A 27,881-nucleotide genomic window follows, 5' to 3' on the forward strand; every position below is an offset into this window, starting at 1 on the left:
CACCAAACCAGAAATATGACATGCTAAAACAGTGAACCAACTGGAGAAAGGTAAAACTGAAGTACACAAGGAAATATAAATCATTCATGGAATTTACCATTCCGAGTCATTCATTATGAACACCAGTCTATGAACAAATGGTTGGACTGATGTTTTTTTTGTGATAAACACATTTAATATGAGGAAGAGCTGAGTTTCCAGTATGTGGACTCCATTCACTGTATCCCTTCAGGAATGTTCTCTGTATGTGTAGCGTATGAGCACCAATATACTGTCTCACATTAGGAAGTCAGAAGATGACATATCCCCCCGGCCCCAACATATCTGAAAGGACAAATCATCTGACAGTTACTTAATCTCTTTGTTTTGTAGAAAAATACTGAATGGTTTTTGAGTTCTGCTCCAGAAACCAAGTCTGAAATGTTTCCATGGAATGGAGAAAATAAGAAATCCCCAAAGCCTGTACATGGCAAAAAGAACCACTTCAGCTTCTGATTGATGTGTGTACCATGGTTTTTTAGTTCTGCTCCGGAAACGAAGTCCATCCCTCCATTTTGAGACTAAGTAAAAAATGTTTCCATGGAAACCGAGAAAATGATAAATCACAAGAACCTGTAAATAGCAAAAGGAACGACTTTGAGGTTTGCCACACATATCTACCAAGTTTTGCAGAAAAATATCGAATGGTTTTTGAGTTCTGCTCCGGAAACCAAGCCCATCCCTCCATTTTGAGATGAAGTAAGAAACATTTCCATGGAAACCGAGAAAATGATAAATCACAAGAACCTGTAAATAGCAAAAGGCACCACTTTGGGGTCTGCCACACATATCTACCAAGTTTTGCAGAAAAATATTGAACGGTTTTTGAGTTCTGCTCCAGAAACAAAGCCCATCCCTCCATTTTGAGACTATGTCTGAACCACTTCCATAGAAAAAGAGAAAATAAGAAATCACAAAAACCTGTAAATAGCAAAAGGCACCACTACAGGTTCAGATTGATATATCTACCAAGTTCTGCAGAAAAATATTGATCAGTTTTTGAGTTCTGCTCCAGAAACTAAGCCCACCCCACCATTAGACTAAAACCAAAATGTTCCATGGAAACGTTTCCTTGGAAACCAAGGAAATAAGAAATCACAAAAACATGTACATAGCAAAAGGCATCACTTCAGCTTCTGACTGATATATCTACCAAGTTTTGCCGAAAAATATTGAACGGTTTTCGAGTTATGCTCCGGAAACGAAGGCCATCCATCCATTTCAAGACTTAGTCCGAAACGTTTCCATGGAAACCGAGAAAATAATAAATCACAAAAAAAACGGTACATAGCGAAAGGCACCACTTCAAGTTGTGACTGATATATCTGCCAAGTTTTGCAGAAAAATACTGAACAGTTTTTGAGTTCTGCTCCAGAGACTAAGCCCACCCCGCCATTAGACTAACACCAAAATGCTCCATGGAAAAAAAAAATAAATAAAAATGCCAACAATCTGTAAATAGCAAAAGGCACAAGCATAGGCTGAGATTATTATATCTATCAAGTTTGGTCTAAAAATATTGAACGGTTTCTGAGTTAAGCTCCGAAAACCTAATGATTACGGATGGATGGATGGACGGACGAGTCGTCAACTATATCTCCCCAAATTATAGTCGAACCCCATTTATGCGGACGTTTTGGTTTCACTCGAAATTCGTCCGGATAGTGAGATGTCCGGTTAACTGGATCAAACAATCAAAACGTGAAAATTAAATGAAAGCAAAAAATTTCAATAAGTAATCTTACAGTCAGTAGTAATAACAGTGAATCATCATAACATATAAGTGTACCGATGATACATGGAAGGCGGAACGCAGGTTACCATTTGTCAGGTTGTCTCGTACATAATCATGTAGCGTGTGGAGCTTCAGGTGGTAAGTTAGATGAAATCAATGACAAAAAGTCTCCACTTTGCCAAATGCATTTTCTTTTTCTTTAATTTTAAACGCCCTAAAACATATGACATCACATCGAACTTATGGTGTCTGCAGAAAATAAACTTCCAGACAGGATCACATGACTTAAATCATGTGACAGGTTATTTTTAACTTGCATCGCGACAGACACTAGGGGTCTATTTATAACTGTTATATACAGTACAACTACAATGTAGTTTACCTTAATCCTACTTAACATGTGTTTTCGTTACTGATGAGATGTTCACACATGCACCAAGTCCTAATGAACAACCTAGAGTGACACGCGTCACTAGTGTTTTGATGGCTAATTAATCAATTCAAATCAAATGCCTTCCGATAGCTTAAAAGTGAAATCACCTTGTCATGCGGTAAACGGTAGTGATGTGACACATACACATGCATGTTGCACATATATCTCTGTCCGGATAACTGGATAATTTTCCAATGGAAATCTACAGGAATGGTTTGAAAATTTGCCGTCCGGGTCCAAAAACACGAGGTCCGGTTAAGCAAGTACAATTAATGAACTTAAGTTTCGTTTCACATAAAAATCGTCCAGAAGGCAGGGTTTCCGGATATGTGGGGTCCGAGTAAATGGGGTTCGACTGTACATGCCGGGTGGATAAAAAAGGTAAAATTCTGATAACTCTGAGGACAAATGGCTGAAAATGTAAAACCTCGATTGTCGCAAATATCTTTTTTTGAGGCGCTGGATTTCCATGTGAATGCCAAATTATCACCCGAAAAACTCAGAGAATTGGGTGTATTTTTTTTTATTTTGATTCATTTGCATTGCCAAACAGTTTCCTAACCCAAGATTTACATAGGACAGAATTTTAATTACAGGAAATCCATCCTCCCCATTTACAGGCTTACATAAAGTGTTCTTTTGATCTAACCTGGCTTTGCACTGCTAAAAAAACAGTAACATTTTATTCAACTCTTTCAGAAAACTGCCATTAGCCTTTCAGAATTTTGCAGGGGCACACGTCTTTTCATCCAAAGAGTAATTGCTACTTTGTTCTTGTTTTAACTAAATCTGGCTTTTAACTAAATCGTGATTTGTTCAATTTCACCTGAAATATTTCCAGCATCCAAAATACTTGCCTGCCCGACAGCCCAGGACCGGTTATTTTCGGGCTAAAATTTAGACATGTATGTATTATAAAGATATTTAATATACTTTAAGATAATAAATAATAATTTATTCACTTGTAAAAATAAATTCTATGATGAATTCCCACTGGAAAATAAACAATGTCGCTTGTTGGACATTTTCTTACAGGTGGGTAAGTTTTGGTCAAGGCTGGCAAGTATTACATCTAACTAACCCTGTGATCTAGCGGAAAGGATTATTTCTAAAAAAAATTCAGAATGCTTCCCACAGGAATATTATCAAATAATTGCGATTGAGGAAAGTTTGTATGGATTGGAGTTAACTTAGAACATAATACACGCCTAAGTGACCAATAAATCCTTTTTATTTTCAGTGTTCAAAGATTGAAAATTCCCATTGAAAACCTGCCAAAGTTGTCCACACAGAGCTATGTTCACCACAAACTTATTCCATCTAATCAACAGCAAATTCCTTCCACTCAGGGAGTAAGGGCAAGTGACGTTTCACGTACACATTCCTATCAACATAGCTTGTGTTAAATTCAACACCTAAAGAGCATTAATAGTCTCAAACAAACTGTAAACCTTTGCACCTAAAGTGCCTAATAGTAACAAAATAAACACTAAAACTAACATCTAATGGAGTTTGGGATGATACAACTTTATTGGGACAAGAAAGCGAGCAAACATCGAGACGAAGGTGGTGAAAGTATTGTGCTGCCTGTTTAACTACCTTAATTAAGCTGTGTGGAAGCAACTTCACACACTGAGTTCAAGCTATGTTTAAACTGGACACAGGACAGTAAACACATTCCACATCAAGATAAACACTCATGCAAATCAAAAGAAGTCAAGATGGAGATTTCTCATCCTCATTGTAGGCCATGAACAGAGTAGGTAAATGACTTTCTTTTTAAATGTGATTTCTTCTTTAATAATGCTCGGCTTGGATTGAGATATTTTGCATTCCTGGATGGAAGATGGACATATCCTCAAAGAATCAACAGTCTCCTTGTGAGTGAGTGAGTGAGTGAGTGAGTGAGTGAGTGAGTGAGTGAGTGAGTGAGTGAGTGAGTGAGTGAGTGAGTGAGTGAGTGAGTGAGTGAGTGAGTGAGTGAGTGAGTGAGTGAGTGAGTGAGTGAGTGAGTGAGTGAGTGAGTGAGTGAGTGAGTGAGTGAGTGAGTGAGTGAGTGAGTGAGTGAGTGAGTGAGTGAGTGAGTGAGTGAGTGAGTGAGTGAGTGAGTGAGTGAGTGAGTGAGTGAGTGAGTGAGTGAGTGAGTGAGTGAGTGAGTGATGTTTGGGTTGCTTTATGCAATATTCATCATAAACTAGAACAGACATAGATTCTACGCCTGCAGTTGACATCTTGACTACAGTCATACAGGATTCAGCTAGAGACAGTGGCATGGTCTCATGCTGTAGTAGTACCTCAAAGAACTGCGTTATTTCACCACGGTTTGATGAGGATTGTGAGCATTTAAAGTGCAGAAAGTATGAATTGTTGGATAGTTTTAGAATTAAAGGCGATTTTGCCTGTTTAACAAGTTTTCAAAATGCTCGTAACAGTTTTAGGGAGTTATGTCGGAACAAATGGGAAGCATCTCAAGAAGCAGCGGTAGTTAAAATTTTAGATTCGTGTAATGATAATAGAAATGTAAAAGATTTCTGGGCAGAAGTGAAATCTCATATGAGAAAGCCGCCAGTAACATTTTCAACTATTAGTGTTGCAAAATGGATTGAATATTTTAAGTTTGTGCTGAATATTACTGAAAATGTAATGGATGAAGACTTTGTTGTATTTTGTAGCAGTGTCGTCACAGAACATGAAACTGTGAATTTTAATGTGTGTAATGATGTTGATATCAACAGTTTGTTGAACAGTGTTTTTTTCGGCAGATGAGGTCCTAACTGCAATTGACTCCTTGAAATGTGGCAAAGCAGCTGGTCGAGATGGTATCCTGCCCGAAATGTTAAATTGCGGTAAAAATGTCTTACTTCCTTATCTCCTTACTGTTTTCAATAACATATTTAGAAGTGGTAACTTCCCAGATCAGTGGTCCAGAAGTATTATCTTCCCACTCCACAAGAAAGGAAGTGTTCATAATGTCAACAACTATCTAGGTATTTCACTTACCAACATTTGTGGCAAAGGTTTTACACAAATTCTGATTAAAAGCCTTTGTAGAATTGTATGATAAATACCCAGAGTGTAGAGCTGGCTTTCGGAAGGGATATTCCACGGCTGATAACATGTCTATTCTCCAGTCTCTAGTACAGAAGTACTTATCTAAATCAAAATGAAGGTTTTATTGTCTATTTGTCGATTTTCAAAAGGCTTTTGATTCTCTCAACAGGGATCTGTTGTGGTACGTCCTGTATTCACGTGATATTCATGGTAAAATTTTCACAAATATTAAGGATATGTATTCAAAAACTTTGGCCTCTGTTAAAGTATGAAGGAGCAATATCATGATTATTTCAATAGTTTCAGTGGTGTTCGACAGGGATGCATTTTAAGTCCTGTCTTATTTTCATTGTTCATAAACCAGCTGGAAAATGATATACAGGACTTCGGTGGTAGGGGGACCTTTGTTTGTGAAGATGTATTAGGGTTCTTTACAATTCTCTACGCTGATGATTTGTGCATTTTTGCAGATTCTGTTCTCGAGTTACAAAAGAAAATAGACGTTTTACATACGTTTTGTAACAAATGGGGCTTAAGAGTGAATTTTGATAAAACCGAAATACTGGTTTTTCGAAACAGCAGTAAATTAAGGAAACATGAAAAATGAGAAACTGGGCGATGTTCCTATCAAAATATCAACTTACTATTGTTATCTTGGTATCATGTTTTCAAACAGATTGTGTTGGTCCAAAGCTGTACAAACATTAGTCCAGAAAGCAACCAAAGCTGTCGTCTCCATTCGTCAACTAAGTTAAAAACTTCGTAACATTTCTCCTAAGGTTTTGTCTAAAATGTTTGATTTACAAATCAAACCAATAATTCTGTATGGTTCAGTGATTGGGGGTGTCCACCAGTGGTTGTTTCTTGAACGCTTTCAAGCTAAATTTTGTGAATACGTTTAGGGTGTTGGCTCCAAATCTACCAATGTTGCTGCATTGGGCAAATGTGTCCGTTATGGTATTTATGTAGATACAAATGTCAGATGTATAAGATACTGCTCAAACTTCTAAACATGTCTCAAAACAGGTACCCCCAACAGTGTTACAAGATGTTAGTAGGTTGAGATGCAGCGGGTAGAGAAAGTTAGGTTACTCACATTAAGCATGTATTGTATTCTAGGTTTTGGAATAGTGTGGCAAAGCCAAGGTGTTAGTGATGTGGATTGCTTTATGTTTGAATTTACCCGTAGGGTTAAAGGTTGTTATACACAAACATGGTATTCTGAGTTGTCAAACTGTTCCAAACTCAATTTTTATGTATAGGAGAAAAAACGCCTCTGAAGTTTTGGTAGAGAATGTAAACCTGAGGGGTAGGGAAATCCCGAGGGGCGTAGCCCCGAGGGATTTCCCGACCCCCAAAGGTTTACATTCTCTACCAAAACTGAGGAGAAGTTTTTTCTCTTGCTTATAAACCGTCATTTTAAATATTGCGTTATAAGGAATTAGGACCTCACTATACCGCGAACATTCGGAATGACAGCAATGTCGCAACTCTAATGCACAAGTTAGAAAACGCACGGGATTTTCACGCAGTGCACGTGTTTTTTGTGAGTGAGTCAGTTATATACCACGTGGTTACTTGAATCCGCTCATTGCTAACCATGGCAAACCAGAGCGAAGACGAAATGTTTTTAACACAGTCGCAGTTTAAGAAAGATGATGACAATGCTGCTGCTGCTGCTGCTGCTGCTGCTGCTGCTGCTGCTGCTGCTGATGATGATGATGATGATGATGATTTTCTGTTCCGTTTCGCGGCACCTTTGACTGAGGAAGATATTGAAAGGAAATTATCTCGATGTGTTCCAAGAACGACAAGGTACAAAAATGATTGGGCGAAAGGAGTATTCAGGCGATGGCAAGAAGAGCGTCGGACGAGGTCAATGGATGCAAACATCGCGCTGTCGTCGTCCGTCTTGACTGAAGACTTGCTGGATATGACTGCTAAAGATATAAATACAGCCCTAAAGTATTTCCTATTCGAGGCGAGGAAAGTGGACGGGACTTGCTACCCAGCTGTTACTGTGTATGGGCTATTCACGGCAATAGCGTCACACTTGAAAGCTAACAAATCTCCTTACAATCTGATGGAAGGCGAAGAGTTCCAGGACAGCAGACAGGCACTGGACGCATGCATGCGTGAGAGGTCCACAGCTGGTCTTGGAGCAGACGTGAGAAAACCTACAGAGGTGATAACTCGAGACGAGGAGAACACTCTGTGGGAGAAGGGGGCTCTTGGAGAAGGCACGCCGCAAAAACTCCTGGACACAGTCCTCTACTTAACTGGTGAGTTGCATTTTGCATTTGATTTCCCTGTCGAAAAGTCGGATATTAGCAATTTTGGCATTTACAATCAAACCTTCACATCGAAAATAAATGTGATTAACTGGAACAAAATGCCCGACTTCACTTTGAGGCAAACCAAACCAAACAAAGTTTGGATGGATATTTTGAATCCCGTGTTAAGACCAAAATAGATAAACATTATATAATTGTGTACGGAATTTTATTTTCCAGGACTTAACTTCGCCTTGAGAGGTGGAAAGGAACATCGGAGTTTAAGACTACACCAACAACCTCAGATTACAGGCCCACATACAGACCAGAACGGCCGCAGGTACCTGCAGTATGTGGAAGACGTCTCTAAGACAAATGCCGGGGGAGTGAAAGACAGGAAACTGCAGAAGAAAAAGGTGCGAGCGTATGAAAATACCAAGAACCCGGAACGATGTTATGTGCGCCTTTTCATGAAGTACAAGTCACTTTGGTATGTATTAGATGTTTTCTGATACATTTCTGATACATGTTATACATTCTTTAGATATACCACTCATTTAATCACATCATGCGGGTGACTTGACCCATACTGCATGTAAATTGTCTTATAATTTTACTCCCTGATGATGATTGCACGCATTGGTTTAGGGGCATATAAATGACAAATGCAAACATTTCATACTTAATTGATTCTATGTCAACACAATTTAACTTTCCAGCCTACCATCTTCAACTCGAGCAAATGCGTTTTACTTCACCCCGATGAAGAAACCTAAGGATGGAAAATGGTACCTAGAGTCGCCCATGGGCCACAACACAATCCAGACAACGGTGAAGAGAATATGTGCTGAAGCCGGAATTGAAGGAAGGAAAACGAACCACTCGCTCAGATGCACTGCTGCTACCCGTCTCTACGAGGCAAACATAAGCGAGCAACAGATTTGTGAACAAACTGGTATGTAACTCAATGAATATCTGCAAAACACGAATGAAACTTGAAGTGACTGGGCCAAATTGCAATTTGGCGATTTTAAATGCTAGAACTTGTGATGTCAACATGTGTTATGGTTAACATGCCAAGATCCGGGTTCGAATCCCAATGATGGCCCCAAGCAAAGCGATTACAATATCATATAAATTGCTTTTCAAACGGTTATGTACAATTTGAAATGACTTATCAAGATGAATTCTTTTATTGTAGGTCACAAAAGCGAGGCAGTGAGGGTTTACAAGAGAACCAGTGATCAACAACAAGCAATGGCGTCAGATGTTCTCTCATGTTCAGCTCCAAAGAAAACTCAGACGTCTGCGACAGTGTCGGTTCCTACTTCAGAGGGAGATTCCGGTACAACACAAATTGTCGCTCACGGAAGTGTTACAATGACGTTCAATTTCAATTAAAACACTGTTGTCAGAGTTTTTGTTTTTCCTTTCCTGTGAATGCAGATTTCGGTGGCTGATCGCTCCAAACCGGTACTTTCGGGACGAGGGTTTACTCCTAGTAAAACCTGGGAATAGGTTTTACTTAAATCTAGTTAAACCTATTCCCAGGTTTTACATTGGGAGTAAAACCTCTTACCGGGTATTGGTGCAAGTAGAAAGGATAATGACCATTAAAGGCAGTGATCAGAATTAGGTTTATAAGCAGAGTTCAAAGTGTCACTCTTTCCTGAGCTATACCTAAGCAGTTTACGCAAAGAATACGCATGCATGCTTACCTTGTTTAGAATTGGAGAACTCGATAATATGCACAGTGCAGGCAGAAGGCAGGGTATGGACAAAAACATTCATTTTTGCCCACTCTGTAGTTTAAATGCTATTGAAAATGAAAATCATTTTCATTTTATTTTTGTTTGTCCTGTCTATCATGATATACGTCTTAAATCTTTTCCTTATTTACATATGCGTACTATTAATCACAGAGAGACTCTTGTAAGAATGTTACAGTCCTCTGATATCTCACTGTTAAAAAACCTGGCAAATTTTGTTAAAGACGCTGTCGGTCTACAATCGTCATATCTTTAAAATTTATGAAACGCAGCACCAATTGTAAATATTTGTATGTAATATGTATGTGGGCCTGAGGCCTTACTACTGAAATAAATGAATTATTAATATTCATAACAAACTAAGATTTGGGAGCTAAGGGCTTCATTATACCCAGCAAAGAGAGTGAAGCTTTGGCCTTACTGGACTAACAAAACCTTTAACCACGAGACCACATATAGCCCTTGATGAATGTGTCATAATCTCTAGGATGGGTTTTACATCACTTTCTCATGATCAGCAATATCCGAGTGAGTGAGTGAGTGAGTGAGTGAGTGAGTCAGTCAGTCAGTCAGTGAGTGAGTGAAAGAGTTTACTACTACGTTTCAGCAAAAGGGTAAAGTCGATATGTGGATCTTACCTTTGGTTGTTGTAATGGGCTGGCTGCCGGGGCCTTTGGGTTTCTGTAAACTGGGATTTCCTTCACTTTTACTCGTCATCGTTTTCTTATTGAATTGTTCTAATTCTCTGTCAACATTGTCAATTTCTGAAAAAAAAAAGGAAGAAACATAGTTCAAGATGCACCACAACTTTGTATGATTTTATTTCAATTCTTATCTAATTGATTTTACATCGCTATGATAAGAATTAACTAACCCCTAAGACAACAAATGCTCCCTAGATAATATAACAGATACAAATGGAAGTGAATGATAATCCTTAGGTATGAGCGAAACCACTAATCTACCCCACTGCCCCAAAATTGACTGAACCAATGAGACAAGGCCACAGAGCAGAATTAGATTATTTATGCTGGAAACCAATGTCCATCCATAATGGAGACTAAAGGGCAAATTATAACCAAAGGGCATCAAGCATTTCATAGGACCAGACTCCTGAAGGCATCAAGCAGTTTATAGGACCTGACTCCTGAAGGCATCAAGCATTTGTTGTAGGATCTGACTCCCAAAGGCATCAAGCATTTGCTGTAGGATCTGACTCCCAAGGGCATCAAGCATATTTGTTGTAGGACATGACACCCAAAGGCATCAAGCATTTGCTGTAGGATCTGACTCCCAAGGGCATCAAGCATTTGCTGCAGGATCTGACTCCCAAGGGCATCAAGCCTTTGTTGGACATGACCTTCTAGGGCATCAAGCACCTATTGTAGGATCTGACTCCCAAAGGCATCAATCATTTGTTGTAAGATCTGACTCCCAAGGGTGTCCAGCATTTGCTGTAGGATCTGACTCATAAGAGCCCCTAGCTGATTGTTAGAACCATCTACGTCAGGCTTAGGTTTGAGTGCCTAGGACATCAAGTTTGTTGCACGATCTTGTCCCCTTGGGCCCATTCTAAGAATGACCAGAGCACAAGTGTTCACCTGAGCGTTCACCTGACCTGAGTGTTATTTCAATATTTCATTGCTTAGCTGTGACTGTGCACTAATGGTTCAGTTTATTTAAGGACATAAAGTACATCAGGTTTGAATGTCTAGACAGCCTTAACCTTAATGCAGTAGATGCTCGTTGTGTACTGTTGCTAAGTGCATCAGCCACAGCTCTGACTGCTTGACCTTAAGTATGCCTGAAACGTGTAATTATGGGTTTGAACCCCATTTGGTATACCACTAAGCCTGTACACTTAGGTTTCACCACTGAAGTGGACTTTTTGAACATGCATTGCTCTTTATAACCTGGACCTTCTTTCATACAGCCATTGTAGCGTTATGACTGTAGTCGATGTTACAGTACAAGAGGTACGACAGTTGTAGTGCTACGACTGCCTTGTGAAATGGGGCTCTGACATGTCAAGACTGACTGACTGACTCCAGTTACAAACCATCATTTCTGTCTGTCATGGTCTTCACACTCATACACTCAATATTAGAACCAATCTGCGTGTCAGTTCTCTTAAGAGCTGCACTTCCTCTACTCCCACGCCTAACCTGCACCTAATAAGAAACAAGCAAACAGGGCAACCTTAAACACTCTTCCCTTTGTGAAATGCTCGGTGGCAATCATTAAAGAGTTTTCAGACATGCACCTTCCAAGCTTAGAAGATAAAAGATCCACACTTGCTGTTGAGCCTATGTAACGTAGACAAAGCTGGAATTCAGTTTGCTTTTGTTAAGAGCAGTAGAGATTCATGTTGACAGTTTAAGAACAAAAAAAAGTAATTCACATTTTTTTCGGCAAGCTATGTCACCCAATTCATGAAAGGAAGTTTGAAAATGTTGAAGGTGGTCTCTGCTGTCCAAATAAACATGGAATAAATTTGTAATTGAATTTGGGGTAAGACCTATATATAGTTGCTTAATTCACAATAGATAATAGGATCAAGGAGTGCATTTCCTTTTCAACATGATCTTCGGAGCTGATTGCATTGTTTTAGATGAAAACAAGAAAATTAGAAAAGTGTATGCAAGTACGCGCAAAATGAATGAGTTCAGTTTTACACGACACTCAGCAATATTCGGGCAACATGACTGTGGGAAGCTGCCTTTCTGCTATCAATTCTGGAAGGCCCCTTAAAAGCTTTATGCTTAACTCTACATTTCAAGCCTAATCCCACTACCTTTAAATTACATGCGAACATGCAAACTTAGATTTGCATGATTAAAGTACGTTGTCTTGAGTCACTGGATCATTTCTGTTATAATCATATCACTTTCCGTTTAATGACATCACAGTTTGGTTGGACAACACATGCTTAGTGCAGTACATTTTTAAACTATGCCTACAATTATTGACACTACAAGCTTAATTGTTTGCTTCCAGTTAAGTTGAGTTATTGAGTAGTTGTGTGGTTGGGTCAGTGGTTGAGTGGTTGAGTGGTTGTGTGAGTGAGTGAGTGAGGTCAAGGAGGCCAAGCTTAATGTGTTAGAACAAGGTACAATATAATACTGTTTCACAATCTTGATTTCTTTACTATGGCTTCTTGTTAGTGACACAATGACACAACCAATCACCATGTCACATCACCTTCCACTTTTTAGCAACCCATGAATTCCAGGGTAGAACAGGCCTTCAGCAACCCACGCTTGTCACAAAAGGTGAGTATGCTACTTGTAAGAGGCAATTAACAGGATCAGGTGATCAGGCTCGCTGACCTGGTTGACACGTCACTGATTCCCAATTACACAGATCGATGCTCATGCAGTAAGACTGGATTGTCTGGTCCAGACTCAATTATTTACAGACCACCACGATATAGCTGGAATACTGCTGAGTGCAGTGTAAAACTAAACTCTCTCACTGACTCCACTTTTTTGCACAGACACCATTCATCTGAATCACAACTGATGACCCACACTTACCTAGGAACTCTTTCACTCCATGAATCTGTTATTTATGAACTACAAGAACTTTGCTTACCTTTTTCTGTGTGCTCCAGCTTGGTGATGAGTTTGTCCAGTGTTCCTGCTAGCTGTCTGAAGGCCAGCTTCTTGTCAATCTCCTCCCCATACATCTCCTCTGCCTGAGTGACAAAAACATCACAGCAAATCAGTCAACTAAAGCTGGAGGCAACTCGCTGTCTTATCTTTGGCCATACATCTGCAGCAGGATGTGGAGTCATCCCACAGACGACATCATTACCATGTCAGCTTGTTTGGTTAACCTCTTTGGTCATGTGGACAAGGCATCCACCTTCGGATCAGAAGGTCCATTGGTTCAAATCCCAGAACTGGACTTTATGGCTGCTACACATCAATTCAGGATGAAAAATGTCTTGTATGTTCACATAATTATTGTTAGAGTGAGTGAGTGAGTGAGTGAGTGAGTGAGTGAGTGAGTGAGAGTGAGTGAGTGAGTAAGCCTGATTATGGTGTTATGCCACTTTTAATGCTGCTTTTAGCAATATTCCAGCCATGTCACCGCGGGTGACACCAGAAAGGGGCTTCACATATGGTATCCATGTTGGGAATGAATCCCTGATCTTTGGTGGGATGAGTGGATGCTTAAAAGAACGAATAACCTCACATTTTTTGTACTCTTTTAACTATTACACATGAAAGACTTGTGTTTAGTCTTAAGTGGTACACCGAATACATTCTTAAAAATCATGTGGTTTATTCATATCGAGTGATTAAAATTGCCAAAAAATCATCTGCTTAACTCTCGTCCACTAACAAAACCACAGACAGGATACATAACTGCAGCGAACAGGATTGACGCCATGTGAGGAAGAACTTTTCAGTTAGTTGTATATACAGTCATGCCCCATTTATCCGAACACTTGTGTTTTTATTGAATTTATCTGGATATGCGAATTTTCGGATATCTGAACCACGGGCCATATGAACAAAGAAACGTACAAAGAAACGTACATAGAAACGAACATAGTAGGTATTAGACATAATATTTATTCATTACACATAAACAAACATCAGTGCATACAATGTCTCATACCTGTTCATAAAGTTATGCTCGCTTGAAGAAATCAATCATAGCCTTTTGCTCTGGCTGTGTAGAAAAGCGAGAGGACTTTTGCCGGTCAGTTCGTCACTGTCGACATTCACAAGATCATCGGCAGTAACTGTCACAGTTGCAACATGTGCATAGGATCGTAGTGCATCGCAAAGTTCCGACAAGGCATTTGTGTCCTCATTTCATTGGATAATTTCCACATAACAAAAGCAGTTGGCAATTGTCTTTTCACTCACAGTTGTCCACACTTGCTTGATCATCCGGATTAATTAATTATAATGACCGACAAATTGACTTGCCTCAACTCAGTGTCACCTTGCTACTCAGAGGTAGTTAATCTCAAGCTTCAATTAGTGTTTTGAATGTGAAAATGACCATATGGTTACGGAAACCTGATTTTCGGATAGGTGAGTAATTTTACAGCCTTGAGAATTCGTTTTATGGAATTTTCTTTCGGAAGGCGAGTTTTCCAGATATCTGAGGTTCAGATAAACGGGGCATGACTGTATAACGTGTAACAAGATCATCAATTTGCTGATTTCTTGATGTCATCAAAGACAGGCTTAATCGTTGTGTTTCCGCCAGTTACTCCCAGGTGTAGGGTGATGGCATCACCACGTACAGATTTCCATCGTACCGCTCAGTTTGTGCTGAATATGTTGTTTATGAGTGCTAAGCGAGCATTGTGGAAACCTGTAACTATTAAACCTCGCATCCGAGATAGAAGATGCTATTTAGATTTGTTTTCATCAAGCTAAAAAATTCAAAACTACTCACTAGTTTTAGTAAATGATTGATGACCAAAAGGAGCTTGCTTGACATGACACCCACCTCGCTTCCAAGACGAGTCATAAGCAATGTCATGCAAAATATATTTCTCCATCAATCAAATACATACTTTACTACCATTAGAAAGTAGTTTAGATTTTGTAACTCAGTGAAAACAATACTAAACTGTGAACAGCTTTTATTCTCAGACTAGACCAGTGTTCGCAACTGGGCGCTGATATTTTTTAAACTTGTGGCATCATGGTCTATAGTCAGTCTGAGAATCAATTAGATTATGGTTTGCTTTCATCAAGTTAAAAGATCAAAACTACTTCCTACTTGTAGTTAAATGTGTTTTTCAGTCATGACAAATTACATTTTGTGTGACATCACTTGTAACTGAATGATTTATGATCATTATGACAACAAGCAATTTTGACAGAATAATTTATGAAAACAAGTCGTATCTCAGAAAATAAGCAAAGCAGGTGACAAGATTAAATGGCAGTAGATTGAGAAAACCTAAAGATTTCATTTTTCAAAATAACTGTCACGATTGCAGGTTTAGACAAACCTATAAACAAGATATTCTACCTCCGGTAATGTATATGAATACTATGGCAACCAACACAGGTATACCTCAGATTACATAACGGAGGTGCACCCGTCTCATTGGTTGAAATTTCACTCATGAGAGAAAATTGTGCACTGTCGTTAAAAAGGCTGATTTAAGGTAATTGAATTTTGAAATAAGTACTTTTAATAACGGGGTTTTATTTATAACGATGTCAATAAATGATTTATGTATTTGTACCCTCCTGGAGTATACATGATCTTTAACCACTGGACTATTCCACCGCTCCATATGGAGATAAAGATGTGTGGTATTATGTTGCAAGTAATGTTAAGACACATCAAACATAGTGACACCCAAGCTTTCTTCATTTATACCAAGAATTCAGAAGTCGCCACTCTGATTAACCATTTTTAAAGTTCACCTGACACAACCTGACATGAAGGCATTTTCAGATCTGTTCAGAATAAAGGTCTCATTTTCTAGAGACTGCTCTGTACTCAAACTTCAGATGACTAGACACATATTTCTGATGGTCATCATGATTTCGGGGAAGTTTCAATGTAAGCTGACATTAACTAGATGTTTTTCATATCATCTCACCTCATCAATTATTTCATCAAACTGTAGCTTCATGGAGTCGCGCACTTTGTTTTTCATGTTGGCAAACTTGTTTCTCTTATTTCTGTAGGCTGTCTTCAAATTACCCAGTTCTGAAAAATGAACATCTTTCAATGACTTACAGGTATCAGTTGCCATAGTAAGTGGATGTACAAGATTTTAAGAACTGAATTGGACTGAACATGATAGGAGTGAAGGTGTACATAATTTTTCAGAACCTGTTTTCATTAACTTAAAGTGAGCGAGTTTAATGCTGCTGTCAGAAGTGGGGACACCTAAAATGGCTTCACACACTAAAACCCATGTCGGGAATCAAACCTGGGTCATAAAGTGTGATGAACAAATGCTTTAAGCACTAGGCTACCCCACTGCAACTGTAAGGTGACAAGTGATGACACCAGCTGATAAGGTTAACTGGTACATTTTTGTACGAGAGAGAGTCTGCCCATTCAAACTTGAGCTAAAGAAGTGATGGACCATGTCATACAGAATCAGGAACCAACAAGCCCGGTTCATTTCACTCCAAACACAAAATGATCTCAATGTGTTGTTACTTGTAGTAATTACTTCATACTTGTAGTAGGTCTTTCATTTTAATATGAGAGCTTGGTCTGATACACCACATCCTGGTTGCTGGTGATTGGTCAATTAATTGTCAAGGAAGAAGACCAAGATGCAAATTCATTGAATCATCAACAATGACCCGGCCTGTTTAAGACTGTGATCATGTCTCGTCTCGAGTGGGATAATACTACAGACGACATCTGACTGTCACAAATGGTTGACGACATTGAAGGTGCTGAACTCTGGTGATGATGCAATCCATGACATTACTCTCTCACAAGCTGACATGTTATGGAAACTGAATCTTCAAATGTTGCCTGTCTTCATAGAAGGCTTGCATCCATTTGAGACAGACATTTATATTTGCTAAACATTGGCTTGGCCAGAATTGCAAAGAGTCAATCAAACAGTTGCTGTTGTAGGCACCACGGCTGAGATGAAAGGGTCCACATTCGAGCATGGTACAAGCATTCATGGTGAGGTGGATTTACATTGCACAATGAGTAATGAAAACCTAGCTGTCCGATTGGACGGCAACCTTCTTGTAAAAATCCATACAAGTAGAAGGCCAGACTGGTCAAGCTGGCTGGCTGACACGTCATTATATCCCAATTGCACAGACTGATGCTCCTGCAGTTTATCACTGGATTGTCTGGTCCAGACTCAATCACTTGTAGACCACTACCGTGTAGCTGGAATATTGCTGAGAGCAGTGTAAAATAATAATCCAAAACCTAACCTAAAGATAAAGGGAGGTAACTGCAATATGCTGACATTTAAAGGTGGATATCTCACATATTCTGTTCATGGATATTTATACAAACCTGTAGAGGTCATGAATTCTTTGAATAAAGTCCTCCTTGAGATACATATACGCATTTTTTTATGTTCATTAAAAACCTACGACAGCTAAAAATACATTTTTCAATAAAATATTCACGAAACATAAAACTTGTTCTTGTCTTGTGAGACCACCTACACGGCTGCTTAGGGCTGCTTACAGCCGAAAACAGGCAACAGTTTTGTCTTGGCCATACCTTTATCAAATTCTTCCATAAGTTCTTCTTCTTCTGCATCCACTGCAACATCTTCTCCCACGACATCAGTAGGTGTACCCTCCTCAACCTGATGACTGTAGCAAAAGATACAAAGCTTGAAAGAATCAACGCTTCACAATGACACACAGTGTAGACAGGAAGATTATTTTATATTTCTATTCACGTATGCGCATATCTGTCCAGTGGTTCTGCAAGACATTGCTGGCATATCCATCATGGAAACAGATCCACACAATGATGAAAGCAGAGCACTTGTCATGGCAGTGACACCTGTCACGGTGAATCATTTTATTGCTGCTTCAGTCTGATCCTCAATTATTCCCCATGAGATGAATTTTGCTTGTGATCCCTGCTTTGTGAGAGTAAGATCCCTGCCTAGATGGGCTAATGATCTGTGCATATAGATCAGAAATGGGCTTACAATATCTTCATAAATGAGAGTGGGTTTGTGATCCCCACCTGGTTGAGACAGTTGAGTGTATGACTTGTAATTAAATTAAGAGTAGTTATTTTTTTTAATCTCCACCTGGATAATTGGATTTATGACCCCACTTTGGATGAGAAATTTAAATTTTTTAACTAAAAAATTATGAGAAATCTATGCAATGTAAGCCAATGGAGATTAAATAAGGCTATCCTTCCTCCCTGTGACCAATGTTATCCTGTGGGGTAGGTGACCAATGATACCCTGTGTGGTAGTGTGTGTCAGTACCTGCTACATTGCGCTTCATCAAGCATTACGTCGCTTTTAGCAATAATCCAGCAATAGCAGTATGGGGAACACCAGAAATGGGCTTCACACTTTGTGCCCGAGTGGGCAATCAACCTCAGGTCTTCAAATTGATGAGCAAAAGCTTTAACCACTAGGCTACTCCACCGCCCCTCCTCATTAGGAGGAAGCATCATTTTCACATATCATAAAATAGACACAAACTCCCCATATGTCAATGTCAGTGTTCTCTTGCATAAGTTCTGATTGTCCACAAACGCTGCAATGACATTTGCACCCACTAACCCATCAAATAATAATACATAGTATAAAGTCTGTCCCGTTCATGACAACTTCAAGCTTACTTTTGAATTTATACCCTTACATTTGAACAACACACTTACCCTTCAAGTTTCAAATCGTCCTGAACACTATCATTTGGATCTAACACAACGTCTGAGTCTGGTTCTTCATGAGCATCTGCTCCTGCTTCGTCGCCGTCTGCTCTGTCTACGTCTGCTCCAAAATTGTCCTTGATGAAGCTGTCTACATCTTTTTTATTTCCTACAACTTTGAAGGACATCTTGACATCAATAGGTTTCTCTGCAACAGTCAGTCATTAAGTTGAGTTAAAATCCACTTTTAACAATAATTCAGTTTTATAATGGTTTCTCACCTTAACGTGGAAGAAGTGAAGCATGTTTTAGACATTAACGACATTGGAAATATCATGGGTTTGATGCTCAGAGATCTGAGTGAGTGAGCTATATGGCGGTGGTCTGTGTATATTCGAGTCTGGATCAGACAACCTAGTGGTAAAAAACATGAGCATCAATTTATGCAATTGCAAACTAATAACATGTCAAACATGTCGCTTCTTACAAAAGAAGCATGGCTTGCTAAAGACCAATGCTAACCTAATCTTCATGGGGCTGAAGGGAAGACAAACTGGTAACACTGCATGGTCAATATATCCAAATCTGTCAGGATAGTCTTCCTTGCATTTAATATTATCACTATCATAATGCCTGTCAGCCGGGTCTTTCTTCAAGTTTGGGTAGAAGTGGAAATCGATGGTGACCAATGTTTCAATGCAGTCATGGCAAAAACAGTCAAGTTAAGGGCCAGAGGCCTGAGACCATAACTCACGATGCAGGTGCCTAAAGATGATACATATCTCAATACTGAGGCCACATATACATATCACAATACTACATTTCTGATATTTTGCACATACCAAGGAGCCTTTAACTGCATGGCAAACTCATACCACAGCTAACCAGTCACCAAATATTTTGGAAAAGATTACTAGAGAAGGGAAAAGTATCAGAGAGTATCAGCAAAGTAATAATCATCAATGACACTCTCCAAGTCCAGTCACCTTTGTGTGACAAAGTTACAACACAAAAAACATGCTAAGTTCACTTTTTAAAAAGTCCTGTTGTATTTCAGGAAGCATGTTGTATGAAACATTGGTGCAATATTTACGTAATAATATGTAAAAATATGAATCAATACTAACACAAATGAATTGTGCATAGTATCATGCACAGCTGGCCTGTGCATCATGATATTGCTCGTATTTGGCAGCATTGTGGCCAATTTTGTTGCTTTTCTTCAACTGCGAATACTGTGTCACTTTGATTCTTTTTGAAAATATGCTGTCTGGTTATGTTTTTGGTTAAAACATCTCCTGCCAGGCAATACTGAACCGAAATGTAGACAGTTTTGGAGTACTGTTCTGCTTTGCAGTCATGCTCACATCACCTAAGTCACCGTTGATTCTCATAACATATACACAATATATACACACATTCTCACAATATATACACACATTCTCACAATATATACACACATTCTCACAATATATACCACCACAAAGTTTCTTCACCTGTTGACTGGCCTGCTAAATTTTTTATTTCATTGCTGAGTGTTTTCTTCATGATAGTCTCCACTGCAGGACCAAACATACTGTCTTCTTCATCAACAGACTCATCTTGGTCTGAAAACCAGTTGAACATATACTCAGTGGTTTGACTCAACTCTTTTACTCAAGTCAACGACCAGGGCCCCGTTTCACAAAACCCTCATAAGCCTAAGATCTCGTAACTTTTCTCATAGCAATCCTACCTGCTATACTGCAACAAAGGAAGTAGGAATGCTACAAGAAAGGTTACGAGAGTTTTGTGAAACAGGGCCCTGTGGGGTAGCCCAGTGGTGAAAGTGTTTGCTCATTTTCCAAAGACGTAGGTTTGATACCCCACCTGAGTACAGTGTGAAGCACATTTCTGGTGTCCCCTGCTGGACATGGTAAACCAATCCCTTTGGTCTAGAGTTAGGACTTTTCACAGGAATTGTTCACAATAAGCTTTAAAAAATTACTCTCTATTCAGCTGAGTATTTTGTAACTGAGTCACCAGAAAAACAAATGAATGCTCTTAACTAGGGCTGTAACAATGCATCAGTCGTTTAGTCGTTTCTCCCTCAATAGTCACCACAACCTGTATAAGTGCTTCTGTGTTACAGACTGTGTCATACCTGACTGAGGTGCTTCTTTGTCTGTTTCTATAGAGGAGTCACTTGTGTCAGTTACTGTTGATTCTGGTTCTGTTTTAGCATCTACACTGTCAGCAACAGTTGTCGCCGCTGCAGCCTCGGCTGCTGCTGCTGCAGCTTCTGCTGCCTCTGCAGCTGCTGCCTCTGCTGCAGCCGCTTCTGCTGCAGCTGCCCTTGCTTTCTCCGCCAACTGCTTTCTCTCCTCTTCAGCTGTCAATGAAGAGTGAGTGCTGGTCATGTGACATCGTATAAAATACAATACATCACAATCAGTTATTTTCAGTTATCTCATGGCAATATGTATTTTATGAAATCTGGGGTGGATAAACTGTCACTATCTAGGTTATATTCCCCCTGGTTGAACATGTAAGAACCAGGACTTCTCACACTGACTTGCGATGTGGTCAGGCAAAAGGGGTTTCAAGTTACTTAACATGGTGGACAAGGCAAACATTATGAACGTGGTGGACAGGCAAATGTGATGAACACTGTGAACATGTTGAACAGGGTGAACATGATGGACACTGTGAGCATGTTGAACAGGGTGAACAAAATGAACATATTGAACAGGGTGAAGATGATGGACACTGTGAACATGTTGAACAGGATGAACAATATGAACATATTGAACCGGGTGAACATGATGGACACAGTGCACAAGATGCAAACAGTGAACATGATGAACACAATATGCTTCAGGTAAATCATCCCCAATCAATGCAACATTGTTGCAGGGGTTGCCATGGTTACCTTCTGCGTCTGCGAGATATTCCAGGTACTGTTCCTCCGACACCACTGGGTTGCATGTGATAGGGACTGGCTTCTTTGGAGTGGGGGGCTTCAGGTAGGGGTGGTTGCACAAATGTGAGGTGTATATGGTGACAATGTACACACAAGTCTCCGGCTCATCTATACGGGCAATGTGGTCGTTAGTTCCTTCCTCACAGAAAAACTGAAGTAAAGAAATGAACGTGTTTAAATTTAACCTTCAGCAAAAGTCTCAAAACACAGTTTAGCAGGATTTCTTCCAAGTTACCAAGATCCAGTCAGCAAAACTACATGAGCTTAGGAGGCAAACTTCCTGTGTGCATACTTTTCAATACTAGCATTTTGTTGAAGTGCACATTTTTATCAAATTGTATGAAAATATGTAACTGTTAAAAGACAAGAGAATCAGTTATATGACAGTGATATGTTAATAATACAGTCTGGACCAAACAATGCTGTGATTGACAACATGGGCAACACACTACGTAATCGGGATATGATGACATGGCCGGGGCACACAGTTCCTTTTCACCCATTTCTACTTGAGTTTCCATGGTCATTTCATAACCTTTCTGGACAAACACTTGCACCATTGTCTTGAGTCCGCTTATGACGTGTCAACTACAGTGATGTGCCATAAGTATTGCAACAAACACATTAGCAGCAAAAACCACGGAAATATTTACCAAGAACAAAAGCCTCCGTTTGGAAAACCACTGAATGTTTTCTTGTAAAATTTGGAGTGATCATATTTGAGAGGCTGCTTCTTCATATGACACTGTTTATGACGTCATTGTTTGTGTTTACGTCCTTCGCGTGCCTAGCAGACGACATGGCTCGCAGTGCGAAGGAACTGACTGAAGGGCAAAAAGAATTGATAATTGAATTACATCAGAAAGGTTTGAAAAATAGTAAGATTGCAGAATTGCTAGCTGTTCACAGGTCTACTATTGGACTTATTTTCAAAACGTTTGACAATGGTGAAAGCTTAGAAAACAGGCCTTGTAATGCTCGGCCTCGTACGATTGGTTTGAGGGGTGACAGGAGACTCTATAGGTTGTTCATCAGAATATGAGACGTTCTCTGACAGATATAACTGAACAATTTAATTCTAAACATTACAATCAAGTTTCTAGCAGGACAATTCAGCGACATTTACATCAGGCTGGCATTAAAAAACGAAAGATAAGAAAGGGTATCACCATTTTACAGGTCAACTGTCAGAAGCGTGTCAGATGGTGTAGGGGTAAATTGATGTGGGGACTTGATAGGTGGAAGAAAGTGTTGTTCACTGATGAAACACAATTTGTTTTGGGAAAAAGTAAAATTATTTCTCTTTGGACAAGGGCCAACAAAATGTGGAGACCGGAACATCTAAACGTCTTGAAATGTCCTCTCACGGCGAGTGTCATGTTTTGGAGATGTATTAGTTACAATGGTGTTGGCGCACTGACTCCAGTCAAAGGAAATATCAACTCTGGCACGCATATTGATGTACTGGATACCAATATGTGGCCTGTTGTAGCTAAAGAATTCGGAGACAACCCCTGGATATTTCAAGATGACAACGCACCTGTACACCGATCTCGGAAGACCACTTCCTGGAAAACTAATAATAACATCCCAGGAATGGACTGGCCTGCACAATCCCCGGACATTAAAATGATAGAAAATGTGTGGAGACGTGTAAAAATCAAACTTCAGAAACGCTGTGAAAACATCAACTTCCGTGAGGATTTAATAGCTGCTGTACAGCAAATCTGGGCCACTCTTCCACAAGTGTGCATTCGGAGTTTATACCAGTCGATCCCAAAGAGAGTTCGAAGTGTTATAATCCAGAAGGGTTTTATTACGAAATATTAACAAATTTCCGTAAGTCACTGCATCTGTTTTTATTCTACGGCATATTTTTGTTGAGCCTGTTTGGCTCAACACCTGTGACGTCAGCTATGCTTGTTGCAATACTTATGGCAAGTCACTGTAAGTCAGCAAGCCTCATCACCCAATCCCATTAGTTACCTCTTATGACAAGCTTAGATTGCAGTCTTGCTAAAGATCAGTTCTAACCTTGATCTTCACAAGTTCAGTTGCTACTAACCCTGACATCGGCTTTGCGCCCTGCCTCAGTAAGATCACACTTAGTGCCATTTGTATAGGTCTGACTGTGGTACTTGCTCTGGAAGCTCTTGCTCTTAAGGCGCTGGTCCTGCAAATATAGATATCATACTGTCAAAATACATGCTCAGAAATATGGCTGTGAGTCATCTTGGCTCCAGCTCACTGCTCCATCCAACTGTAGACAGAGAGACCAAAGTAAAACAGTTTGTCGGTGTTTACTACTACTGTCAACAACACAGTTATGGTGATGACAAATCATAAGCAGTGGGTATAAAACTGTCTGAGATATGTCTAACAGCAAAAAGCCTTTTTATCAACATAGTTAAAATACCACTTCACATGCTTGACAATACCTTTAAAGTCTCATTGTCCCAATCAAAATCTGATTCATAATGGCCAAGGTAAATGACTTCTCCTTTGACTTTTCCTTCTGTAATTAAATAGAAAGAACAAGTAAGTGAATTGGGGTTAAGTTTAACACCCATAAAAGCAGAATTAGAGAATAAACAAGGAGGTACGAGTGAATACGGGAAATATGCACCAGTGGAAATAATGTTGTTTTCCTCGTAAGTTTCAAGCAATTGGGTATTTACTCCCATGCCTGTTTATGTGTGTGTAATTGCATTTTTTGAGGAGTAACTAGCACTTTGTGTACTAACACTAGTTTAAAGAATTGAGAATTTTCACCCAGAGTTTCATATCCTTATTGGGTAATTATCACCACTAAGCATGTAAATGAAAATGCTTCTCAATAGACATAAGTTTTTAGTAATTCATATATTGCGAATGGTTGGCAGCCATCTATAAAGACTCAACATGGAAGTCTAGTGACTACTAAAGAAAACTCCCCTCAGCAGCTATGACTATAACAGTATATGTATATATAGGCATTGCTTAAAATTTGCCAATGCTGTGGTAGAGTCCTGGCACCACAATGAATTATCATTTGCAAGCCAATTTAGTTAGTTGAGTAAAATACAAAAGGTATTATAGACCTATTGGATTTTAAGTGATTCTTATGCATTTTTCTTCTACTCCTAGATTTGAAATTAATAGAGTAAATGTGATTTTTATTGTGCAAATACGCACCTCATCTGGAGTTCTAGAACGATAATGTCCATGGTGCCAAGCCTTGGTGCGGCAAAGAACATTATTTTAATGAAGGCATATTTACAGTAATCACTCTTGGTTATTCTATTTATTGCCCATAATGTAATTAAAAAGAAAAAATACAAAATAAAAACCACCCGGAGACAGGACTTGGGACTTGAACAGCTGATTCATATTCATGCGCGCACCAAACATAATGTCTCCAGCGGTAATAACATAACCACACTATGCCAAATAGTACCTCGTAAAATCACTTTAAAATACAGCTATAATATCTTTTATGGAATAATGCATTAACTTTTGTTAATATGATCTGTTAAGTGCTATATCATTGAGCTTAATAACAACTTAAACATTATTTGATCAAGTCAGTGCACTGGAACATCATTCATTCATGACTGACATGTGTCTTGTGTGAGTGAGTGAGTGAGTGAGTGAGTGAGTGAGTGAGTGGGTGGGTGGGTGGGTGGGTGGGTGAGTGAGTGAGTTTAGTTTTATGTGGCTTTTAGCAATATTCCAACGATATCATGGCAAATCATGGATTCATGGGGAATCGAATCCGGGTCTTCGGCCTGACAAGCGAACGCTTTAAGTTTAACCACTAGGCTACCTCACCGCCCTTGAGTATAGTGATTTTGATGACAAACCTAGACATATTAAATACACTGGGCTGAACTGGGATTTGAAGCTACATTCTGAAGTTGCTGGCATTCTCAGGGGATAGAACTCTGCACAGTGATCCCAGCATATGTCACCACTTGCCCCTTTCCATAATGTCCAAGAAGACCTCCCCCAGTTGACGCTTCTTATGTGCAGAATACATGTCATGGATGTGGTGCTTTGACAAGAATAATCCTGACTAAACAAATCTTTTATGGCTTATGTTATTGTTTTAAAATCACGAAAGCCATATATAGTCATATTGAAAGTACTTAGAACGTAGCTGAAAGAATTGGACTGTCTAATGTGAAGTCTTATTTATAAGAGTCATACGATTGGCTGATTCAAAACACGTACATAACGGCTCTCACTGGGCCAACTGAGCTGTGGTGATTTTAAGAGCGCTTCCAACAGTTTTAGGAAACGTAATTATAAATCAGCAGGAGGTTCAGAACAATGCTATTATATCTGTATAACCAATCAACTGTATTCTTTAACAACAAGGATATATTACACATTTCTGGGAATGTTTTACTCTGACTTTTTGGGGGTCAAGTCTTTGAAGGGCATTTAGAAGTGAAATACATAAGATTAAGAATGAAGATTTTTTATGGATATCAACTTCTTTACTATGAGAACACATCGTTTAGGAGTTTCTCATTCACCTGATGAAGGAGTAAGCATTAACTCCAAAACATTGTGTTCTCATAATAAAGCAGCTGATATCCATAAAATATCTTCATTCTTTTTTGGGGGTCATTCACACATTTTTCAGCAAATTTAGTTATAATTCCACTTTCAGTATAACAGCAAAGTTACACGAATATTCAGTTGAGAAATATTTTCAGTTATTTTGGAGTTTCTGCTTTGAGTTTTAATGTAGTTTGCAGATTTTTCTTTAAATAAATGTTATTTCCATATTCATAAAACAATTCCCATTTGAGATTATTAAACCCTACTGAGAAATATAATTGGAAATATCACGCGAACATGTGGTAATAATTATGTCAGAATATGTCTTTAACAAATATGTTTCTCTCCTTCTTTTAATTGTATCAAGGAGGTTTATTCTTTAAACTAAATAGGCAAACACACACAAAAAAAAACAATACAATGTATGAGTACTTTGGTGATGTAATGCACCACAGGAATAGAGTTATCGTTCATATTCAGTAACTGATGTTCCTGCGCCTGTATGAAATCCTCCTCCTGGAAGAACACCACTTGGTCACCAGTGTGATCTCAAATGAAATGACCACACCAGGTCTTACGGCAGAGTGTGTCTCTTTTTCCAAAATATTGATATTAAAAATATAAAAAATGTGTTATGCAATAAAGATGCATGTTGTCATTCAGTATTTTCATACCATGGGTATATATAAAACAAACCAACACTACCATGCACTACCAATAATTTCATAACAAGTCAATGGCACAAGCCTTGTTGACACATCCAAACAGTGATGACAATGCTGAAGAGCATGTGGTCTTTCACACAGGGATGATTTGTTGCATGGCACTTTTATGGACGTGGTAGGTGGACAGCCAACAATATGATGATTGATAAATGGAGCTCAGTATTCAATCAATAAAGGATGGAAATTGTAAACTCCACCACAAATCTCAACAACAGGTTGTTGGGCAACAACAGGACACAATCATAACAATGTGCAAACGATACAGCACAATTCCAGATAATGTTTCTCTCATCAAGAGTATGTCGTCCTTATTTTATTATATAGAAGTACATTTAAAGTACTGAATGGAATTTAATGGAGTGCCAGTAATCTGTTTCATTTCATATATGCACCACAACAATGCTACACTTGTGCAAACCGGACCCCTTTCACAAAGGTCTCACGGTGTAAATGAGTGAGTGAGTTTAGTTTTACACTGCACTCAGCAATATTCCAGCAATATGGCGCCAGCCTGTAAATAATTGAGTCTGGACCAGACAATCCAGTGATCAACAACATGAGCATCGATCTGTGCAATTGGGAACCGATGAGATGTGTCAACCAAGTCAGTGAGCCTGACCACCTGATCCTGTTAGTCGCCTCTTACGACAAGCATAGTCGCCTTTTATAACAAGCATGGGTTACTGAAGGCCTATTCTACCCTGGTACCTTCACGGGTCCTCTCATTGCACTACGACTGTCAAGGTTACAGTACAGAAGGTACAATTGCTATGAGAACAGTTACGAGATCCTAGGCTTCCAAGAGCTTTGTGAAACGGGGCTTAGGTCAATAAACAATAAAATGATACTCTTTCAGACAAATGTGCCTGTAAATGATTCTAAGACTGTACATACAGTGATATCGATCTTACCTGGAGCCCTGATAAGGCACCAATTAATACCACAACCATAATGATCGAAGCTACTTCCTGTTGAGAGATGCATGGATGTATGTTGTTTATATTGCTGTT

The 27,881-nt window shown here is 39.2% G+C and overlaps 1 protein-coding gene across 2 annotated transcripts in view; it reads right to left on the reverse strand.

Moving 5' to 3' along the window:
* The window catches only part of LOC137298012 (protein OS-9-like), a 67,037-nt gene that overhangs the window by 35,089 nt on the left and 4,067 nt on the right, over nt 1–27,881 (reverse strand). The window contains exons 4-13 of one of the 2 annotated variants that reach the window (XM_067830040.1): nt 24,037–24,113; nt 23,664–23,771; nt 21,548–21,749; nt 20,780–21,007; nt 20,133–20,243; nt 18,646–18,811; nt 17,512–17,606; nt 15,893–16,002; nt 12,895–12,997; nt 9,939–10,064 (exon numbers count right to left, since the gene is read on the reverse strand). In XM_067830040.1, the coding sequence (XP_067686141.1) occupies nt 9,939–10,064; nt 12,895–12,997; nt 15,893–16,002; nt 17,512–17,606; nt 18,646–18,811; nt 20,133–20,243; nt 20,780–21,007; nt 21,548–21,749; nt 23,664–23,771; nt 24,037–24,113 (1,326 nt within the window). Of the gene's footprint in view, nt 1–9,938; nt 10,065–12,894; nt 12,998–15,892; nt 16,003–17,511; nt 17,607–18,645; nt 18,845–20,132; nt 20,244–20,779; nt 21,008–21,547; nt 21,750–23,663; nt 23,772–24,036; nt 24,114–27,881 lie in introns of both variants that reach the window. The other variant, XM_067830039.1, reaches the window with a different exon arrangement.

The sequence above is a fragment of the Haliotis asinina genome, chromosome 10, assembly GCF_037392515.1.
Source record: "Haliotis asinina isolate JCU_RB_2024 chromosome 10, JCU_Hal_asi_v2, whole genome shotgun sequence".
Classification (NCBI taxonomy): Eukaryota; Metazoa; Mollusca; class Gastropoda; order Lepetellida; family Haliotidae; genus Haliotis; species Haliotis asinina.